We start from the raw sequence: 18,061 nt of genomic DNA, 5'->3' as shown, positions 1-18,061 counted from the left end.
CCAGGCCCGCGTGCTGGGTGGGGGGGGGCCTCTGCTCCGGGCGCAGCCGGGGTTGGCGGGCGCTTCTCCACAAGGCCGGTGAGTCACCATGTGTGCGGGTGAGAGGCGGGCGGGTGAGGGGCCACACGTGCCCTGTGCGTTGGGCTCCGGCAGGGGCCCAGGTTCCTGAGGCTGATCCAGGCCGAGGTCCGTCCTCGTGGCTCCTGCCACCTGGAGCGGGTGACACAGGGACACGGGCCCCCGTGAGAATGTGGGTACCGAGGGGTCCCCCCGGGGTGACCTCAGCAGGAGCAGAGCCGGCATTGCTGCCCACGGGCGTGTCCTACTCGGCCACCTCCTCCCAGGCCGTCCGAGCGGGTCGGTGAGAGCAGGAGAGTTGGGTACACAAAGTGCCAAGTGCGGCACTGGCCACGGTCATGATCCCGTAAACGGAGCCGGGAATAGCGAGGCCGGGCTGAGAGCAGGCCGAGGAGGGCACGTGTGTCGGGAGAGCCGCAAAGGCGTCAGTAAAGCGAAGGCAGGTGCGGCGGGGATCGAGGTGGACAGGAGCCCCTCAGCCGCGTGATGGAGGTGCAAGGGACGCTCCATCCAGACTGGTGGGGATGGGAGCCGCTCCTCGGGCCTCTGGGGCCCCGAGTCCCCACGCACCTGTCACCTCCGCCACCCAGGCCACAGCCTGGGCCCCACCCTGAGCTCCAGCCCCACGGCACACACGCCCCTCTCTCTTCCCCCAGACAGTCGGTATCTGATGCCGCTGGTCTGCGTCAGCTTCACGGCCCTGACCCCCATGTGCATCCTCGTCGCCAAGCAGAACCCGCCCGTCGTGAAGATCCTCAAGTTCGGGTGGTTCCCCATCGTCCTGGCGATGCTAGTCAGCAGGTGCGCGGGTGGCGACGCCTCGGGATCCGGGTGGGGTGAGCCATGGCCTCGGGCGCCTTCATCACACTCTTCGCTCGTCTCCCCCGAGAACCCTGGGCCTGGTGTATTCTGAGGGGCAGCCCTGTTCACAGGAGGCGAGCGCCAACCACGGCCCCGCTCCCCTGCTGCCACCGCTGAGCTGGCCTCACGGCCACAGCTCTGGGAAGGCCATTCCCGCAGCCCAGCCACTGGTGAGACCTACAGGGCTGAGGGATCAGTGCTCCGGGGCCCTGGGCCCTCCAGCCCCATCCTTGGGGGCCCTTTCTCCTTGTGGACCCTGACGGGGGCCACCCCAGTCCTTTCCGATGTGCTCTCCTGACTCGGGGAGCAGAGGCTGTGGCCGAAGGTGTCTTTGCTTCCAGAAGCTCCTGGACTCCAGGTCTTCGCTAAACCCCAGGGCTGGTGGGCCAGGTGCTGAGCAGCTTCGGGGAGCGGGGGTGGGAGACGTCACATGGGCCCCAGTTCCTGCTGAGAGCACCTCAGGGCTGTCACGTGCCAGGGCCCAGCCAGCTAAGTGGCCTCGGAAAGGGTCTGGTGTTTTCAGTGGCTGACATCTTCCATGGGCCTTCTGGAACAGCCGAGACTCAGAACAGAGGTGGGAGCCACGTGCGTCATCAGAAGACACAGGAGACCAGCTCGGCCACCACGGATGTTTTGGGAGGGTGACGGGCTGACAGGGCGGCCTGCGTGGTGAGGGTTGGCCAGCGTCCACTCTAATCGTTTGCCATCTCCCCCCGCAGTTTCGGGGGGCTCATCTTGAACAAGACCATCTCCAAGCAGCAGTTCCGAGGCATGGCCATATTTGCCCCCATCATTTGTGGTAGGTACTGGGTCCCGTCACCTGGCTTCTGGGTGGTGGGGCCAGAAGAGCAGCGATCTCGGAGGTCCAGGCCCGGCCCCAGGAGGCTGCTGTAGCCCCCGGGGAGAAAGCGCTGCCCCCGGCTACTACAGGTCACACCTGCCCTCACGGGCACCCAGGACCAGAGCTGATCCCAGAGCCTTGAAGGCTTTAACCCGGGATCTGCTGGCACCTGAGGCCAAGTGTGGCTTCAGAACCAGGGTGTTGGCCTCTTGTGGCTTTCCTTTTATTTTAACTTAGACTCACTGATGACACTTAAAACTGAGGCATTTACACAGAGAAACCAGGATTCCTGTCTTCTCCTTAAAACGCAAGGCAGTGACAACACCGGTTCACGGTGGGGTGGGCAGGAATCAGCTTGCCTCAATCTCCTCCATCCCCTGGGTCTCCTCCGGACCCTCCACTGGTTCACCTTCCAGGCTTAACTCTGTGGGCATGTAGCCCAAGTTCGGCTTGTGTCCAGTTTCTGGTAAGGCTCTAAGGGGGGCCGGCTGGTCGGAGAGGAACGAGTGTGGCAACCCACTGCCCAGGCCATCTGCGCGGCGTCCTGTGCGTGCCAGGCCCGCACCCAGCCGAGTCCACAGGGCCTCTCCGGCGCCAGGCCGGCCACTGCAAGCAGGACAGCAGCAGCTGGCCCAGGGGCCACAGGCCTACAGAGTCCCCTGGGGTCCTCTGCTCGGTGTCTGTAGGGGCCGAGTGAGCACCGCGAATGACTTCCGCAGGGGGGCGAGGTGGGCGGTGGGGAGCACTGCAGGGCGGGCTCCTGGGCGACCCGCGTGGTGCCTGGCCGGTTGCGGGCTGGTGGAAACGGAGCCCCAGGGAGACAGGAATCTGGATTAAGGGCCTAATGTGTAAAGGCCGCCAATTAATTTATTTTTTTCCTTTTTTTTAAAAAAATCATCGTGGGCCAAGCAAAATAGATCTGCAGCCATCCTCTGCCCATGGCCGTTGTTTGCATCCTCTGGAGCAGCCGGGGCACATGTGGCCCAGTTAGGGGTCGTCCTCCGTGGGGATGAGGCAGTGGGCAACCCAACCGCCCTCTAAAGGGGACAGTTGCCAGGGGCAGGCCCCGCTCTCTGCCTGCAGGGGCTCTGAGGGGCCTTTGTCACTGGGGCCTGTGGCCCCAGCAGAGCTGGCCACGATCAGCTCCCCAGGACGTCAAGAGCTCCCCCTCAATGAGCCCCAGCTCGGCTGCCACACGACCCTCCCTCCCCTCACTCTCGGCCCTCTTTCCTCTCCTTCCCGCCTTGAGGTGAAAAGTTCCTTTTGTTTTCTCAGACATTCCAGTGTTCGCTCTGTTTGCTTCCTTGAGTGGCTTCCCGAGACCTCCCCGCCCACTTCCCTCCCTTCCTCCCCCATCACACCTCCTTCTCCTTAAGAGCTGCCAGCTGTCAAGGTGATGCAGCTACTACCTCAATACCTCATTCACAAGGCCCAGGCCACCCTTGTTTGCTGCCAGACACAAGATCTGTGGGCAAGTGGGAGGGAAAGAAAAGAAATCAAGGGCTGAACCAGTCAAGGAAGGCTTCCTGGAGAAGCTGGACTTAAAATAAGGGATAGAACTCAGAGACTGGCATAAAGAAGGAGAAACCAGATTCTCTCTCTTTGCAGGTGTTGGTGGCAACCTGGTGGCCATTCAGACCAGCCGGATCTCCACGTACCTACACCTGTGGAGCACGCCCGGGGTCCTGCCCCTCGGGATGAAAAAATGCTGGCCTAACCCCCGCTCCACATTCTGCAGCTCAGGTGGGTCTGGGGTCTTCCAGAGGCCACGTGGCTGTTTCTTTAAGAATCTGGTGTCTGTGGCAGTAGAGTCCTCAGACCAGCCCCGACACGCCCAAGTGGCCTTCACCGGTCCAGTCGCTCAGCCAGAGGCACACTGACCATCTCCAGGTTACAGTGTGAGATGGAGGAGCCGATCCTACCGCTGGGGACAGGCACGCTCCAGAAGAGCAGACGCACACGGGATTCCAAGTCGTGCTGTGCTCGGAAGGGCCACGGAAAGGCTGACGGGAGGCATCCCCCTCTGAGGACGAGCGGGGGCGGGGGGCTGGGGAGAGGCCCCGAGGGGCAGGCGCTGGTCCTGCAGGGCCCGAAGCTTGAGGAAGGACCACGGAGTCTGTTCTGAGAACCGGGGACCCAACGCGGTGTTGTGTCTTCTGTTATTTTTCAAGTCCTACTCCTCTGCCCCCGCCTGGCTGGGAGGGAGGGGGCCTGGCTATCCGCCCAACCTCCAGCCTCACCTCCTGGGCCAGGACGTGGGGGCTCGTGCCGAGTTGTCTTCCGTGGCTGCTGGCCCTTCAGGTTCTGACCCCCCAGCATCTGGTCTGGGATGCCAGGCAGCAGCTCAGGGACCTCACCTCGTGCTGCTCCCTGGGCTGCGGAGCCCTGGCCAGCCCGCCTCGTCCCTCCACCTTCCAGAATCTTCTGTTCGTTTCATACGACGTCCAGGGCTGCTGGATGAGTGGTGAGAGGTACAAGAAGTGTGTCTGCCTCACCTTGTCTAAAGGGGGGGGGAGTCCCCGTATATTTTCTGACTTATCTGTATATAGAAAGGCTCTTTACCCTCCACTGCATGTATTTCAGCGTGCACCTGTCTTAGAATCACAGACTGGGAGCTTATAAACAACACACATTTCTCACAGCTCTGGAGGCTGGACATCCAAGGTCAGGGCACCAGCACATTGGGTGCCTGGTGAGGCCAGCCTCCTGGTCCACAGACAGGGAAGAAGGGGGCGAGGGAGCTCTTCGGGGGCCCTTCACTCATGGGGACTCCACCCTAGTGATCTGACCACCTCCTAACACCATCATTGCGGGTCAGGTCACAACTTATGGATTTGGGGGGAAAACAAACATTCACTCTGCAGCACATACTTCACTGAATTCTCGCTGTTTAGTTTTTCCGTAGTTTTTCTTGAGTTTTAATGCCAGCTGCCAATAGTAATTATTTTGCTTTTGCCTTTGTAAGTTTTTTTAAAAATCATCTTTTTAAAATAATTAGCCCTCGTCTAAATTTTCACCATGAACAGATTCTGGTGCTTTAGTGTGCATCCTCACCTTCTCTCTGCAAGTTATTTTACGGTAGACTCTGTAGTTACCTTTGTCCTCCTTTTCTTTCTTTAGCTGGTGAAACGCTTTATGGTTAACTCAGAAGGAAACGGAGATGGACTTCTCACTGCAGTTCCTCATTTCTGCCTGAGAAGCTGTCGCATCCCCACGGGTGGTTTCACGGCGGTTGTAAACTGTGAAACCCCATTTCGCACAGCGTCTTAAACCCATGAGCTCGGACGCTGAGGAGAGTGTGCTGACGGGCGTCCCCGGGCCCCGCGCGAGGGAGGGGCTGCCCACGCCGGAGCCTTCGGCCCCCCCGAAGCCCCGCACGTCCTCCTTCCTCCCCCCGGGGCCTCGGCGTCCCACTCCCCACCACGTCAGCCCGGTCAGCCTTCCGCCTAGTACCCGTCAGGTTTGAAATGACTTTTGTTTCTGCTACTTGATGCTGGTTTTTCTCTCTTCCCTACGACGTCAGCGCCCGAGGGAATGACAGGCCTCGTCCCCGTCGCTAGACACGCTGCACACGCAGCTGCTCCGTGAGCACGGGCAGCAGGAAGAGGGGCCGTGGGCGCCTCACTGCCAGCAGCTCATGCTGCCTCCCCTGCTCTGTTTCTTCCAGAAATCAACTCCACGTCGGCCCGCGTCCTGCTCTTCCTGGTGGTTCCAGGCCACCTCATCTTCTTCTCCATCATCTACCTGGTGGAAGGCCAGTCAGTCCCAAACGACAAAACCTTCGTGGGGCTCTACCTGCTGGTGGGCCTGGTCCAGGTAACGATGGCCCCGGGGTCCCATCCTGGGAGGGGTCCCATCCTGGGAGAGGTCCCTGGACACGCAGGATACAGTCCCCACCTTCCGGAAGTCCATCCAAGCCCAAGGGCGTGATCCAGACGCACTGCTACAGGCACGTGTGGACTTCAGTCAGGCCGTCTTCTGAGACTCTAGCTGGGAGGGCTGGGGCCTCTGCAGGGTAATGGTGGGCTCCGGTGGGCACGCCCATGAGGGCGGCGTCAGCGTGTCCATGACCCTGAAGGACAGGCTGGGGAGCCTGGGAAACTGTCCAGAGCAGCGGCAGGGAAGTGGCTGTGGGGCCTGGGACCTGACCAGGGCTTCAGGTGCCTCCACGAAGGGCCAGCTGTCCGGAGCTGCCCCGGGCGGGCCTCCGGGAAGTCTGAGCTGCACTTCCAGCCAGACCCCTGTCCGAGTCTCCGAGGCGGTGGGTGGAGCTGGGCGGTGCGCGGCCTCCGAGCTGCGCGTCACACCCGAGAGGAGCCCAGGGAGGGCTTGGGGTGGATGTGTCCACCGTGGTGTCCGCTCTCGAGATCTGCTGGTTTCTTGGTCACACGGGGCTTTCTCCTCGGCTATCACCTTGTGTCTCCTCCCCTCGTGACAGGTGACGATCCTGCTGTACCTGGCAGAAGCGACGGTTCGGCTGACGTGGAACCAGGCCCTGGACCCGGATGACCACTGCATCCCCTACCTTACGGGGCTGGGGGACCTCCTCGGGACCGGCCTCCTGGCACTCTGCTTCCTCGCCCACTGGCTACTGAGGAGTGAAACGGGGCTGGATGGCACCTCAGAACCAGCATCTGGACCTTCGTAAGGAGCCCAGACGTCCCTGCTGCTCAGGAGAGCCTTCCTTCGTGCCCATGGGAACAGGGTGTGGTTTCTCCCCAGCCGGACCCCCAGGGTGGCCGACCCTGGCCTCTGCCAGTCGGCCGAGGACGCACACACCCTCTGGAGCTGCTGCGGCCTGAGCCCGGGATGGAGCCTGAGGTCAGGAGCGCTTGCCGGCGAGCGTCCGTGCCTGTGTGGAGGGCAGGGCGCTGCGGCCTGAAGACGCTGAACCGAGAGGCGCCTGTGCACCTTGTGGGGGGCACACGCAGCCCAGATGCAGCGCAGCAGGAAGGACACCCCCTGTCCCCGAGCTGGGGACGCCCAGCCCTTCCCTCTTCTGCTCTTTTCTCTCTCTTTCATTAGAACAAATCTCTGCTTAGACTTTAACGATCAGAGGAGTGTAAAAATAAAACTGGAACCCCAGTTCCACCCCAAGGTGAGTGTGGGATCAGCCCCAATACAAAGAAAGACGGGAAGGGGAATCAGCAAGCTGGACCGGTGGGTTATTGCTACGGATGCAAGGAAAAATGTCAACTTTCCATGCGCGGCTGTACAAAAACTTTTAATTCACTCGCATGAGGAGTTGGGCCCAATGCCAGCAGGGACCTCAGTGCCCAGGAAACGGAAGTCCTGAGCACCTCAGGGGGACACCCACTGGGGGTGTGCGGGACAGAGGTCCAGCCGCACGGCCCGGACTCTCCTCCCGCAGGACAGGAGGCCGCCAGGCCTGGCTCCTCGTGGAGGGGCCTCTGGACGACCCGGGGCTTCGGGGAGCACCATCTAGAGATGGAGACACCCCCTCCCCCAATGCAGGACACAGAGGAGTCACTGTAGAAAGCAAAAGTCCTTCCCAAAAGCCCAAAAACTCAAAAGAGACAAACAGAATGGGCAGAGTTGGGATGATTCCAAGCCTGAGAATCAAAACAGCATCTGAACAAAAACAAACAAACACTTCGAAAGGCACACGGCAAAAAACCATTTCTGAGAGCCCGTGTCTAGTCCACTGATGAACCAATAAATATGTGCAAGTTCACTGACTTGTCTCCTTCTTCAGGACAGACCTCACTCCGTGAGAACACACGGGGACACGTGCACCCCTGCACCCTCAACAAGCCACACGCCATGCACGTACCTCAGTGCTCAGAACGTGGCTGTACAAACCGCTGTCCAATTGCCATTAGATGTTACTACCCAAATACAGAACTCAGAAAAAATCATCACTATAAAAGGGTTAACTCTATATTTGGTCTGTGCAGGGGCTGCGACAGGGCCTGGGGGCCTCATCACCCGTCACGTTCCCCTGACACCAGGCCGCCTGGGCCGCTAGACCCGGTGCCACCCCAGCCCAACGGCAACCCCCGCCGAGGGCGGGGACAGCCTGTTCGCACTCAGCCAGACGCTGCGCCCAGTGCGGAAGCCCCGTCAGGGGCCACCGCGGAGGCTCCGTCCTCTTCCCTGGGCGGCCGTTTTTAAACGCAGCAAGCTCAGGCGGATGCAGGCCGCGTGCACAGCCGAGCGGGAAAAGGCACGCTCTGCCCTGAGAGGATGGTACGGCCCCAAACGGGTCCCTGATAAAACGTAAGAAAAACACTTGTGAAAATGTACCCAAAGTCTCTGAAGAACGAGGCCAGCCTTCCAAGCGGCGCCCTCGGCCCAGGCAGAGCTGGTTTCACTGCAGGGCCCACAGGCCGACCGTGCTGCCCGAGCTCCACACGTCCTCGGGCCCAGCGGCCCCTCCGGCTGCAGGGAGCACCTCCTGCGAAAGCAAGCACAGCCGTGAGCTCGGCAACCGCAGCACAGCGCAGGCCCACACGCGCCCCTGGCCTCCCTTCGTGGAAAACACTCGTTTTCCCCCTATTTTAAGCATATATTCCTTGAAGGAAAACATTTTAGTATCAACAAAACTAAGCAAAGGTGAACTCAGTCCTCTGCTCTGGGTCTCCTCAGAGAGGGGACTGTCCTCCCTGACCTTTGACCCTCCCCACTCGCTCCGGGAGCGCCCCCCACTCCGAGTCACGGTCACGAGCTGCCGTCCGCGGCATCAGCGCGGACGGGCTCCAGCCACGTGGCCACGCCACCACCACCCGGCCCGCCGCCTGCAGGGAACGGCTGTCAGCACTAGGTTCCAGGCCACGGCGGCCCCCCCGCTCACTTGTACACGACCCTGAGATGAGGAACGCCCGACGGCTGGAGGGCACGGCCATGAGGCCTTCCGGACGCTGTGACCACACGCACTCCAGTTCACCCTCCCCCCCGCCCCCCGCGCTCCGTTCAGCATTCACTTCTAACGTGATGGAGAAGGCTGAACAGCCCAATTTGAATTTAAGAAAACCAAAATTACTGTTTGTTTCTTACATACACATTTGAAATTGGATAAGCTACACACTTCATTATTTTATACCCAAATCTCAATTATCCACTGCCACCCATACTCAGCTTAGCCTATTTCCCCACGGGCTAAAATCTGGCCAGCCCAACTTCCACAATTCTAAACGTACGACCCTTGAAGACCGTATTAAATTCCACCCCATCTACTGTGACGAGTGAATCCCAGCCGTACGCTCCACCTTTCATGTCTCGATCCCTTAGCCACCTCTTCCACAAAGTGGAAAAACACCCTGGCAACCCACCACCCAGCGAGTCCCACGCAAGGCCACCTCGGGGAGAAGCCTCAGGAAGCCGGAAGCTTCGTGAGTCTCAACAAATCCAAAGAGCAAAGAGGCATCCAGACCTGGAGGACGTAGACGGGCAGATCGACAGCAAGCAGGGGTTGGGAGACGGGAGGCTGCGGGCCGGGCGCCAACGGGAAGACCACGTCCCCTGAGGGATCATCCTGGGAAGGCAAGCGCACACGGCTCAGTCACCTTGGCCCGAGGAGTCCCGCTACCTTGAGACGCAGCAGAACCAGCCCACCCGCCTTCCAGGGGCGGCCTGAGGCCCAGCGGTGACCGGAGCCCTCCCCCGAGCCCAGCTCGAGGCCCAGCTGCACGGCCCCGCGGCCCGAGAGCCGAGCACACAGAGGTGCTCAGAGAGGCTGGGTCAGAGCTACACACCCTCAGCGTTTAAACCTCTTCTCTCCCAAAACCCTTCCAAATCATCTTTCAGCCCCTGCAAAGCGAGGCTGAAGGTGACCGTGTCCCCAGAGCCACGGAGGTGGGGGCAGCTGCAGGTCCCCGCTGGCCCGGGCGCAGCCCAAGAGGTGGCCGGCCCTGCCCTGAGGGGCTCCGTGCGGCAGAGAAAATAAGAGAGAAACAAGCCCAGCACCATTTCCACAAAGGCCACCTCCTCCGGGCGCATCCCGGCACAGGATGAGCCCAGCTGCCTTCACCCGGCCCCGTGAGGAGAGCAAGGAGCCAGACGCACTGCCAGTTGTCTGCGACGCGGCCACGGGACCCCGGGCAGGAGCGGGACGGAGTGCAGAGGGCAGGCTGCAGGGGAGCTGGACACGGGGAATGCGAATCCTGCCCGAGGGGAAGCGTGCACACGGTGGAGTGACGGGCAGGAGGGGTGCCCGACGGGGCGGGACAGCTCACGGGCTCTTACCTGCAGCAGCTGCACCTGGACGCACGGCAGCGCCACGCCGGGCACCGCGAGGCTGCCCCACAGCCAGGCTCCCGGGCCGGCACGGACGTCACCTTCCCCCGTGCTCAGTGCGGGCCCCGCGGCTCCTGAAACACACAAGGCCCCCAGACTCACGGCTGCCCAGCCAGAGGGAAGAGGCCGAGACCAGGCCTCCGCTTAGAAGCTGAGCAAGGCTCTCATGTCTTCCGCACAGACGGCCCAGGCCACGCCGTCCTCGAGGGTGGACTCCTCCTCACCCTCCAAGCCTGGGGCACGCGGGGTCCCTGACACACGGAGCACGACCAAGCTCACGGAAAAAGAAGGGAGGGAAGCCGGCTGCATCCCCCCACCGCGCCCCCCTGCCGGCACCTCAGCACCTGCTAAATGGCTCTTTCTGCCCAGTTTCCTTCACAAAAATCATCACTTTCTTGGTTTCTTAACAACATGCTTTTTAAAAAAATTAAGCACAAAGAAGAAAGAAAACATCCTAACACCCAGAAAGGGTTTTTCTGACACAGGAACCCTGGATTCAGCCCTGGTTCCACCACCAACTCTCCCTGACCCTGGCCAGGTGAGCTGAGCTCTGGCCTGCGGCTCCCACTGCAGAGCGTGGGGAGGGCGGACCAGGCGGGCGTGCTCAGGGTGCAGGGCCGAGCCCAGCGCACAGCGAGCACCGGGGGTGGAGGCGCTGCCACTGCTGGGTGGACACAGGCAGGGGAACGGCCTCCCACAGACGACCTTACGGTGAGCAGCACACAAGCTCACTCAATGAAAGCACTCAATTAAATGTTGTTGAATTTAACAACGTCAAAAGAACAAGTGAGGCTGAACGACTTGCTACTTCCAGAAAACATGTCCTCAGGAAAACGTCTAACTGACCTCAAGTTAAAGATGAAAACCACGAGAGGCTGGCCGGCTATTTAGGTTCTGTCTCCCTTCTGACGGGCACGGTTGGCTCTGCTGCCCGACAAGCCCGCCTGCGGGCCCCATCCCCGGGGTCTCGCTGCAGACTCCCCTCCACGTGTGTCCTCTGGGTCCAGCCCCAGTTCTCCGCCTGCCCCAGGAGCCTGGCCCCTGCTGCTCCCAGCAGGACTCACTCCCTCCCCTTCGACAGGGAGGAATTCAATGTCCCGCCGTCCTCCTGGGGCCTGTGCTGTTCCAGCCACCTCTGGAATTTTACCTGAATCATTGTTATGCTTTGAAGTCTTTTATCACCCTCATACATTTCCCCGCAATACAAATCTGTACATAAATTGAAATTTTACTTATTTTTAAAGTTTTCTTAAATATACTTTCTAGAAGTGAACATCCTTCATCTGAAAAAGTGAGTTACCATTGCAATTATCAGAAACGCAAACCCAGTCAAAATAAGACACATTAAACTCTGATAATTATGAAATATTAAAAGGAAAATTACACTGAACAATGTATCGAGAGGAGTGCACTGCCGGCCTGCTCCCAGGTGGCTCGTGTCTGTGTGAGCACCGAGACTGCTCAACATACATTTCTGCCAATTAAAAAAATGTTTTCATAAAATGCTCACGTGCTTTAAATACAGTTTCATCCCAACTGTGCAGCTGAAGATTCAGCTCATTTATGTTGGACGAAGCCCATGTAGCACGGTCAGCCTTACTCTGCTGAAGGGTCTGACTTCATTTTTTAATCCAAATGAACATACCAAGACATGCTTCAAAGAATATCATGAAACCACTATGGAGTAAATTAAGGAAGGCCCCAAATAATGCATCTTTTGAAGTCAGTTTTAAAAGTAGGCAAGATTTAAATGATGTATATCTAATATTCATTATGTAGTCATACAGCATAAAGATGAGATCAATCTGAGCCATTTCTCCTTATTTATGCTGCAATGACTCAGTGCCAGCTGTGTGGGTCTCGCTCTAAGTTATCTGTGAAACGAGACCTATGATCAAAGCTTTGCTTTCATTCATGAATGTGGGCACGTATGCTACTCAACTAGGGGGAAATTAAGTAAAAATCACATGTACAAATCAGAAATAAACCCCACTAATTTTTTCTACACATCACGATTCCGCATTTCCTTCATACTTAACGGAAGACAGGTCCACACTGCTAAAAAGCGAGTAACTAGAATATCACTGTTAGTAAGACGAAGCGAAGTCAGTTTTAACTACTGTATCAGCACACACTTAACCTGAAAGAAATCACCTAAGTCCTCTTTTCAACGTGTACCTTCAAGCCAGTGTCTGGGAACCTGGTGACCCCACAGACCCCACGGCTACATTTACAGGCATCAGTGCCGCTGGCGTGAAGGGCTCTCTCTCGCCCGGGGCTCCCCCCCGGCCCCGTCCAGGTAACGACCGGGCCCGGGACAGGAGGCCCGCAGCCGAAAGCGGCCCCCGTGCGGGCGCCTGTGCCACCTGGCCTTCCTGGACCCTCTCCTCCAGCAGCTCGTCTCGCGGCAGCAGCGGGGGCTGGGAAGCTGAGGGTATCCAAGGAAGTGCGCCTCCCACGGGCCCACCACACGCCCCAACTCCAAGCACCTCGACACGCGGCCCTGGGAGGCCTGCCGGAGGGTGGGCAGGCAAACTGGCCACGTCCACCTGTACAGGGCTCGTCCCCGGACCAACCCACGGGGCCTGGCCGAGGGGCTCGGGAAGACCCTGGCCTGTTCCGTACTCTCCCGAGGGGTGTGGTGAGGCTGGTGGAGACACAGCGGGCGTCTGTGGAGGGAAAGGGGCAGGAGGGCCTGCAGTGGCCCCCGACGCGACGCTAGTAGAGAACGCATGGAGGCTGGGGTCCCCCAGGCCCCTCACGCCCAAGACCCAGGCAGAGCACCGCCGTCGGCACCACGAGGAGGGGACCCTGACCCCCACGGAGCGGGCGTCGCCCAGACTCCCCGCTCGAGCCATCGCGGTGGGTGTTCTGTTACACGACCCCAAATGACAGACTGTGCAATCGGGTACTGTGTCATCGACACTCAAGACGGCCTCAAATTAACCCCACGCCTGAGCGTGACGGAGAAGTCCGTCTCTGCGGATGCCTGAAGGCACACGAACGCAAACCGAGGGTCGCCACACGGAGCCCACGACGACCACGCAGCCCCGAGTCCTCACCAGTAAAAGATGCCGCGGCGCTAAACATAACGTGACTCGTTTAATTAACAAGCCGATCAAAAGAAAAATCAAACTTCCTCTTCCACGGTGGAAATCCACAAACTCTTACCAGGCAGGCAATCTTCACACTGAACTGAGTATTCTCCACATTTATCCAAAACGCTGATCTGTGCTGGGTGACTTTAAGGGAGAGGAGAGTAAATCCAGCCAGCAGATACACTTCCACTAAGCAGACCTCAAAAGACCATCCTCTTTGGGCCTCAAACGGCAGGGTGAGCTGGACTCCACGCTGCACGCCGGAGCCCTGGCCCATCCGTGAACTGCGGGACCCCCAGCTCCCCTTCCAGAGCCCAGCGAGACCAGGGGAGGCCGGCAGCACAGAGCCAGCTCAGACCACGTGCGCGCCCACCCCAGCTCCGCCGCGAGGCCCTGGCAAGCACACCCCTGCGCCGCAGAACCTGCCCTCCGCGCCCAGTGGGCAGGGGGACCACGTGGTCACTCTCCACTGGGGTTCCTCGTCGGAGACACAGAGCACAGCAAGAAACTGCAGGGACCGCTCCCTCCACTCCTGCAAGGAAGGAGATCCGACAGGACACAGCGTGGACGCAGAGGCACTGGGGCTGAATTCTCAGTTTCTGACGTGTTCAGTCCTACACAGCTGTCGAGAAGATGCGCTACAAAAACAGATCATTCCCAAGGAGAGACGTTCACGTTATTAACAGGAAAGAGCAAAGTACTGTATCATTTCTTCCAGATAAGGATATACGTGCAGTTTATACACATGGAAAACGACTACCATCAAAACGAAGGACGTGGTCTCCCAGGGCGGTGGAGCACAGGCCAAGTGAGTAAGAAGCCACTTCCTTTCTCCCCGCCTAAGCCAGCGTCACCAGAGCCACTCACCGGACCCCACGCTCTGCTCCGCGCCCAGTGTCCCACGGGCCAGCCCGCCTCAGGCCCCCAGGGCCCTCCCACCACTTCTCTTTCCTGAAGACGCACCAAGAGACTCACCAAGTTCATCTTCCAAAGGAACTGAAGCCTGACAGGGGGCTTTAAGTTCCTTTGGGATTTTCAAGGAACTGAATAAAAGACGTAAGTCAACACTAGAAGGAGAGCGTTTCAAGCCAGTATGGGGAGGCCCGAGCAGGCCTCATCCAGGCCTGGCGCCCTTGTCACCGGGGGTCCCGAGACACCTTGTTACTGTTAGCGCCGTTATAACTGAGATCTGTCTTTTATTACTTTTTTTCTGATTATTCTAATAGAAAAGCTAGAATCTGATATTTGCAAGTTCATTGTGCAATCAGCTACCTATCCTTCCCCCTTATTTCTAATGATTGGAGTCAGTTCCCTTGGGTTTATAACCATCATCGGAAAGCAATGACCGCTTCTCCCTACGTACCTACCCTCCTCCAAACTTCCGCAGATGTGCCTAACGCCCCTGTGCTGTTGCCCGGCTGCTTCTTCCCGACTGTGATGGGAAATGACGCTGCCAGTCTGACTTGCTTATTAGGGAAATCTTTCTGGTTCCTAAGGATGAAGGTTTATGATTTTTAAAAATCAGCCATAATGACTTTTATCAACTGCCTTGTTTGGCACTGGTAAGGACACAACAGTGCCCAGCCCGACCCCAACCCGAGAGAGGCCGTTGTCCGGGCCGCGTGCTGGCTCCCGGGGGCCCCGCATCCGCCTCACTCGCGGCTGGTGAGACGCGGCCTTCCCGCATGCGACGTGGCGCCGCCAGGCCCCTGAAGGCTCCGCAGCCTGCACCGTGGGGTCCGTCCCCCTCAGGTTCCTACCCAGAAAATGGGGCGTCAGCAGCCACGCCTCAGGCTGCCGTGAGGACGTGGAGAGGCAACGGGGTCGGGGGAGCCCAGGACGCAGGGCACAGGACCAGCCCTCGTCTACGAGGAACTCTGTGGGACACCGGGTGGGACGGGGCACCCGTGTGCCGAAGCTCACGCTGCTGGCCGTGCGCCGAGTACAGGCGTGTGTGTGTTTCCAGGGACGAACAGACGAGCCCACACCCACACGCGCTGATGAGGGAGCAGGGGCACCCTGCCCACACCAAGGGGCCGAGGGGCCCTCAGCGAGGTCTGCGGTCACAGAAGCAGCCGCAACATCACTGCCCCTCAAAGGTGCTTCTCGCTGGGGGTCGGTCGGGGCCCAGTGGCACGCAGGGACACCGTGGTGTGGCACCCAGAGGGGCTCCGTGCAGGCAACAGGGACGCGGGTGACGGTGCACTAAGGCACAGCTCCTGGGCAGCACCTCAGGAGGGCAGTGCCGCCCCAAAGTCCAGGAGGGGGACAGCACACAGGGCCAAAACCACGGCAGGGCCACCCCGCAGGAACGGGCCAAGGAACACAGCACGAGCGAGGTCCTGGTCCCCTCCTCCTGCCCACCTCCCAGGACGGGAAGGCCAAGCCACTCCCGCTGGGAAGGGCAAGGTGAGGACCCACCCAGAAAGGTGGACGGACCCCCAGAGCGAGCCAGGGCCGTCCACCGTGCAGGCCTGCGGGGCGCACGGCCAGCCAGGCCCAGGGCCGGTGGAGGGGGCGGTCTACGCGGACGGGAGTCCTCCGCCCAACCGCAAAGCCGGGGCCTGAAGCACACACGGTCCTGCCCGCTGCTCTCCTTAATCTGCTCCCGCGGCCGTACGGACGGTCTGTGAGCGCGAACCGTGAGCGCCCGGCGAGACCCACGGCCTTCCCTGCACGCTCTCCAGCCCCGCGCCCCCGCCCAGGCTGCGTCCTGCCTGGGTCGCAGGGTCCTCCGAGGCCCTCACGCACTCACGGGAACGGGCAGAGCTGCCCTCGCCGCTTCTCAGAGCGTGTGCTCAGCGGCCCGGCCCTGCCTGCCCGGGGCACCCTCACCGGCACCACGCTGACCTCGGTGGGGGGACCCCAAGAAGCCCCCTGCTCTCCTTGCCTGCTCCGTGTCCCTATGGTTTATTTTCACAAGAACAGGTGGAACGATCCTTTAGAAAATACCTCGTCCCTCTTCTAATCACGCTCTCACGGGCGCCCAGTTCTGACGGTGACCCAGAGGCCCCAAGCGGCCCGGCCTCCGGCTGGCTCCGAGCTCGTTCCCCAAACGCTCCCAGCCAGTTGCTCTGGACACAGGGCCTGTGCTGAGCGCACCCTCTGGACTCGGGCCTCGCCAGGACTGCCCGTCACCGCGTGTGTCCACGCGAGGCCTCTGCCCTACGCGAGCCTGCGAAGCGTCGAGGACCGGCTCGTGCTGCTCACGCGCCTCCTGACACACTGTGATCGCAGGAGCCCCTGCCCACGGCGTCCCAGGCCAGTTCTGTCCCCTCCCCTTCAGGTCCGCCCACTTGGGAAATGTCCTCCTTGTGAGAGGCGCCTTCTCCACTGTCCTTCCTCCAAGCTGCGGCCACAAAGGGCACTGCTGTGGCCGAAACGGGGCACTTGGGCAACATCTCAGCCCCGTCACCTTCCGGGGGATCCTCCCGGGTTCTCTTCTCTGAGTCACTGTCTGTCCCCTCCCTGCAGGTCGTGCTCACTCCTCTCAGTTTATTTCAAGGGCCAGAAGCTCCGGGACAACACTGACACAAGGGGACGACGGCGGTGAGTCCGAGCAGGACACCTCTGGTGACCCACCGTTAGGGTGGGGTTGGCTTCTGGCTACAGAACCTTCCTTCCATTCCTATTTCCATCAGTAACAGAAACCAATTTTTAGAATAAAGAGAGGATCTGTTGAGAAGACAGTACCGTTCCTCAGGGACCCTTCACTGTGAGACCTGAGTAGCAGACTTCCTACCGCGATCACCTCAGGCTGCCTAACCCGCTGGGGGACAGCAGACCAAATGTGCTGCCGAACCCCAAGTGTGTTTTCTGGGGAGCGGCGTTCTATTTTCAGAAGTCACCATCCTGGAGACGCCCAGGCCATGGGCGATTCCCGTTCCCGAGGCCCCTTGGCACCGCGCCTCCACCAGGAGCAGACCCGCCCACAGCTCAGCCCCGGAAACACTCACTCCATCCACGGCGTCCAACCGCTGGTTTCTGAGTAATGATGATTTCTGTCTTCTTGGAAAATCACGCATCTTGTTGCAAGGACTCCAACTTATAATCACGTAGTATAGGGGATTTCTGTTTACTTTCCACTGAATCTGTGGAATTCACTTATGCTTCCCCTTTATCCTTTGTAAAACTGCTCAGACAGATGTAGCAAATGGCAGCCCAGGAGCTGTACCCACTTAAGGCTGCCCTGTTTGGCCCACACAGATTTTTTAAAAATCTGAGTAGGTTTTCACACTTAAGTGTCAAAATCAGGATTTCTGACTCATCTTAGTCTGTTCTGTTTCCATCTTGAAAGACTCAGCCCCTCCCCCTTGTTCAAGAGGAAGGCGCCCTGCTCGGCGCACCCGCCCCTCCCACACAGAACCACCACCACCAACCTTCCAGGGCTGCAGGCACTGCACCCGCCTCAGCCCAGCGCAGCCCTGCAGGAACGCCAGCCCCGCGGGAACCCCCGGCCCCGCGGGAACCTCAGCAGGTGCTCCTCTGCCCGTTTTACAGAGGAGAAGGCTGGGGCCCGAGAGGCTGCCTGCTCAAGTTCACGCCACCACACGGCCACCTGCTCCTCCTGGAAGTCTCTAACCAGCTCCTATTTCTTCTTTCACCCAAGAGTTTTTACTACGTTTTCTTTTGTTTTCCAAGTGATTATTACTGTGTTTTACCACATTACGGTCAAAAACGTGTACTACCAAGCTGTTTTTTCCTAGACTTTGCTATGGTTTTCCTGACGCCTAATTTGTTCAGTTTAATTTATATAAATATTCCACTGTCATGGAGTAGAATCTATTACAACAACTTTACTAATCCCACTGTAAACATATTTTACATCTTTATTTTTTCTGCTTGTTCTGCAAATAATTAAATTAACAAATTCCAATACTGCTAGGTTTTTATCCAGTTCTCCTGGACTTCCATCTGTGTTTACTTC

General features: G+C 59.2%; 2 protein-coding genes across 10 annotated transcripts in view; one reads left to right on the top strand and one right to left on the bottom strand.

The window, feature by feature from the left end:
- The window catches only part of SLC41A3 (solute carrier family 41 member 3), a 57,213-nt gene extending 49,738 nt beyond the window's left edge, over positions 1-7,475 (top strand). For 4 of the 8 annotated variants that reach the window (XM_059940553.1, XM_059940554.1, XM_059940559.1 and 1 more), the window contains exons 6-10: positions 735-879; positions 1,659-1,738; positions 3,389-3,523; positions 5,448-5,596; positions 6,219-7,475. In XM_059940553.1, coding sequence (XP_059796536.1) covers positions 735-879; positions 1,659-1,738; positions 3,389-3,523; positions 5,448-5,596; positions 6,219-6,428 — 719 coding nt within the window. In that variant the 3' untranslated portion in view covers positions 6,429-7,475. Of the gene's footprint in view, positions 1-734; positions 880-1,658; positions 1,739-3,388; positions 3,524-3,670; positions 5,597-6,218 lie in introns of those variants that run through there. The other 4 variants (XR_009505981.1, XM_059940556.1, XM_059940558.1 and 1 more) reach the window with 4 other exon arrangements.
- The window catches only part of ZXDC (ZXD family zinc finger C), a 28,263-nt gene continuing 17,185 nt past the window's right edge, over positions 6,984-18,061 (bottom strand). For both annotated transcript variants that reach the window (XM_059940550.1, XM_059940551.1), the window contains 3 exons: positions 9,986-10,110; positions 9,174-9,275; positions 6,984-8,198 (listed from right to left, as the gene is read on the bottom strand). In XM_059940550.1, the coding sequence (XP_059796533.1) occupies positions 8,112-8,198; positions 9,174-9,275; positions 9,986-10,110 (314 nt within the window). In that variant the 3' untranslated portion in view covers positions 6,984-8,111. The remainder of the gene's footprint in view (positions 8,199-9,173; positions 9,276-9,985; positions 10,111-18,061) is intronic.

This window comes from Balaenoptera ricei, chromosome 11 (genome assembly GCF_028023285.1).
Source record: "Balaenoptera ricei isolate mBalRic1 chromosome 11, mBalRic1.hap2, whole genome shotgun sequence".
Classification (NCBI taxonomy): Eukaryota; Metazoa; Chordata; class Mammalia; order Artiodactyla; family Balaenopteridae; genus Balaenoptera; species Balaenoptera ricei.
This window is presented reverse-complemented; position numbering and strand designations above follow the sequence as displayed.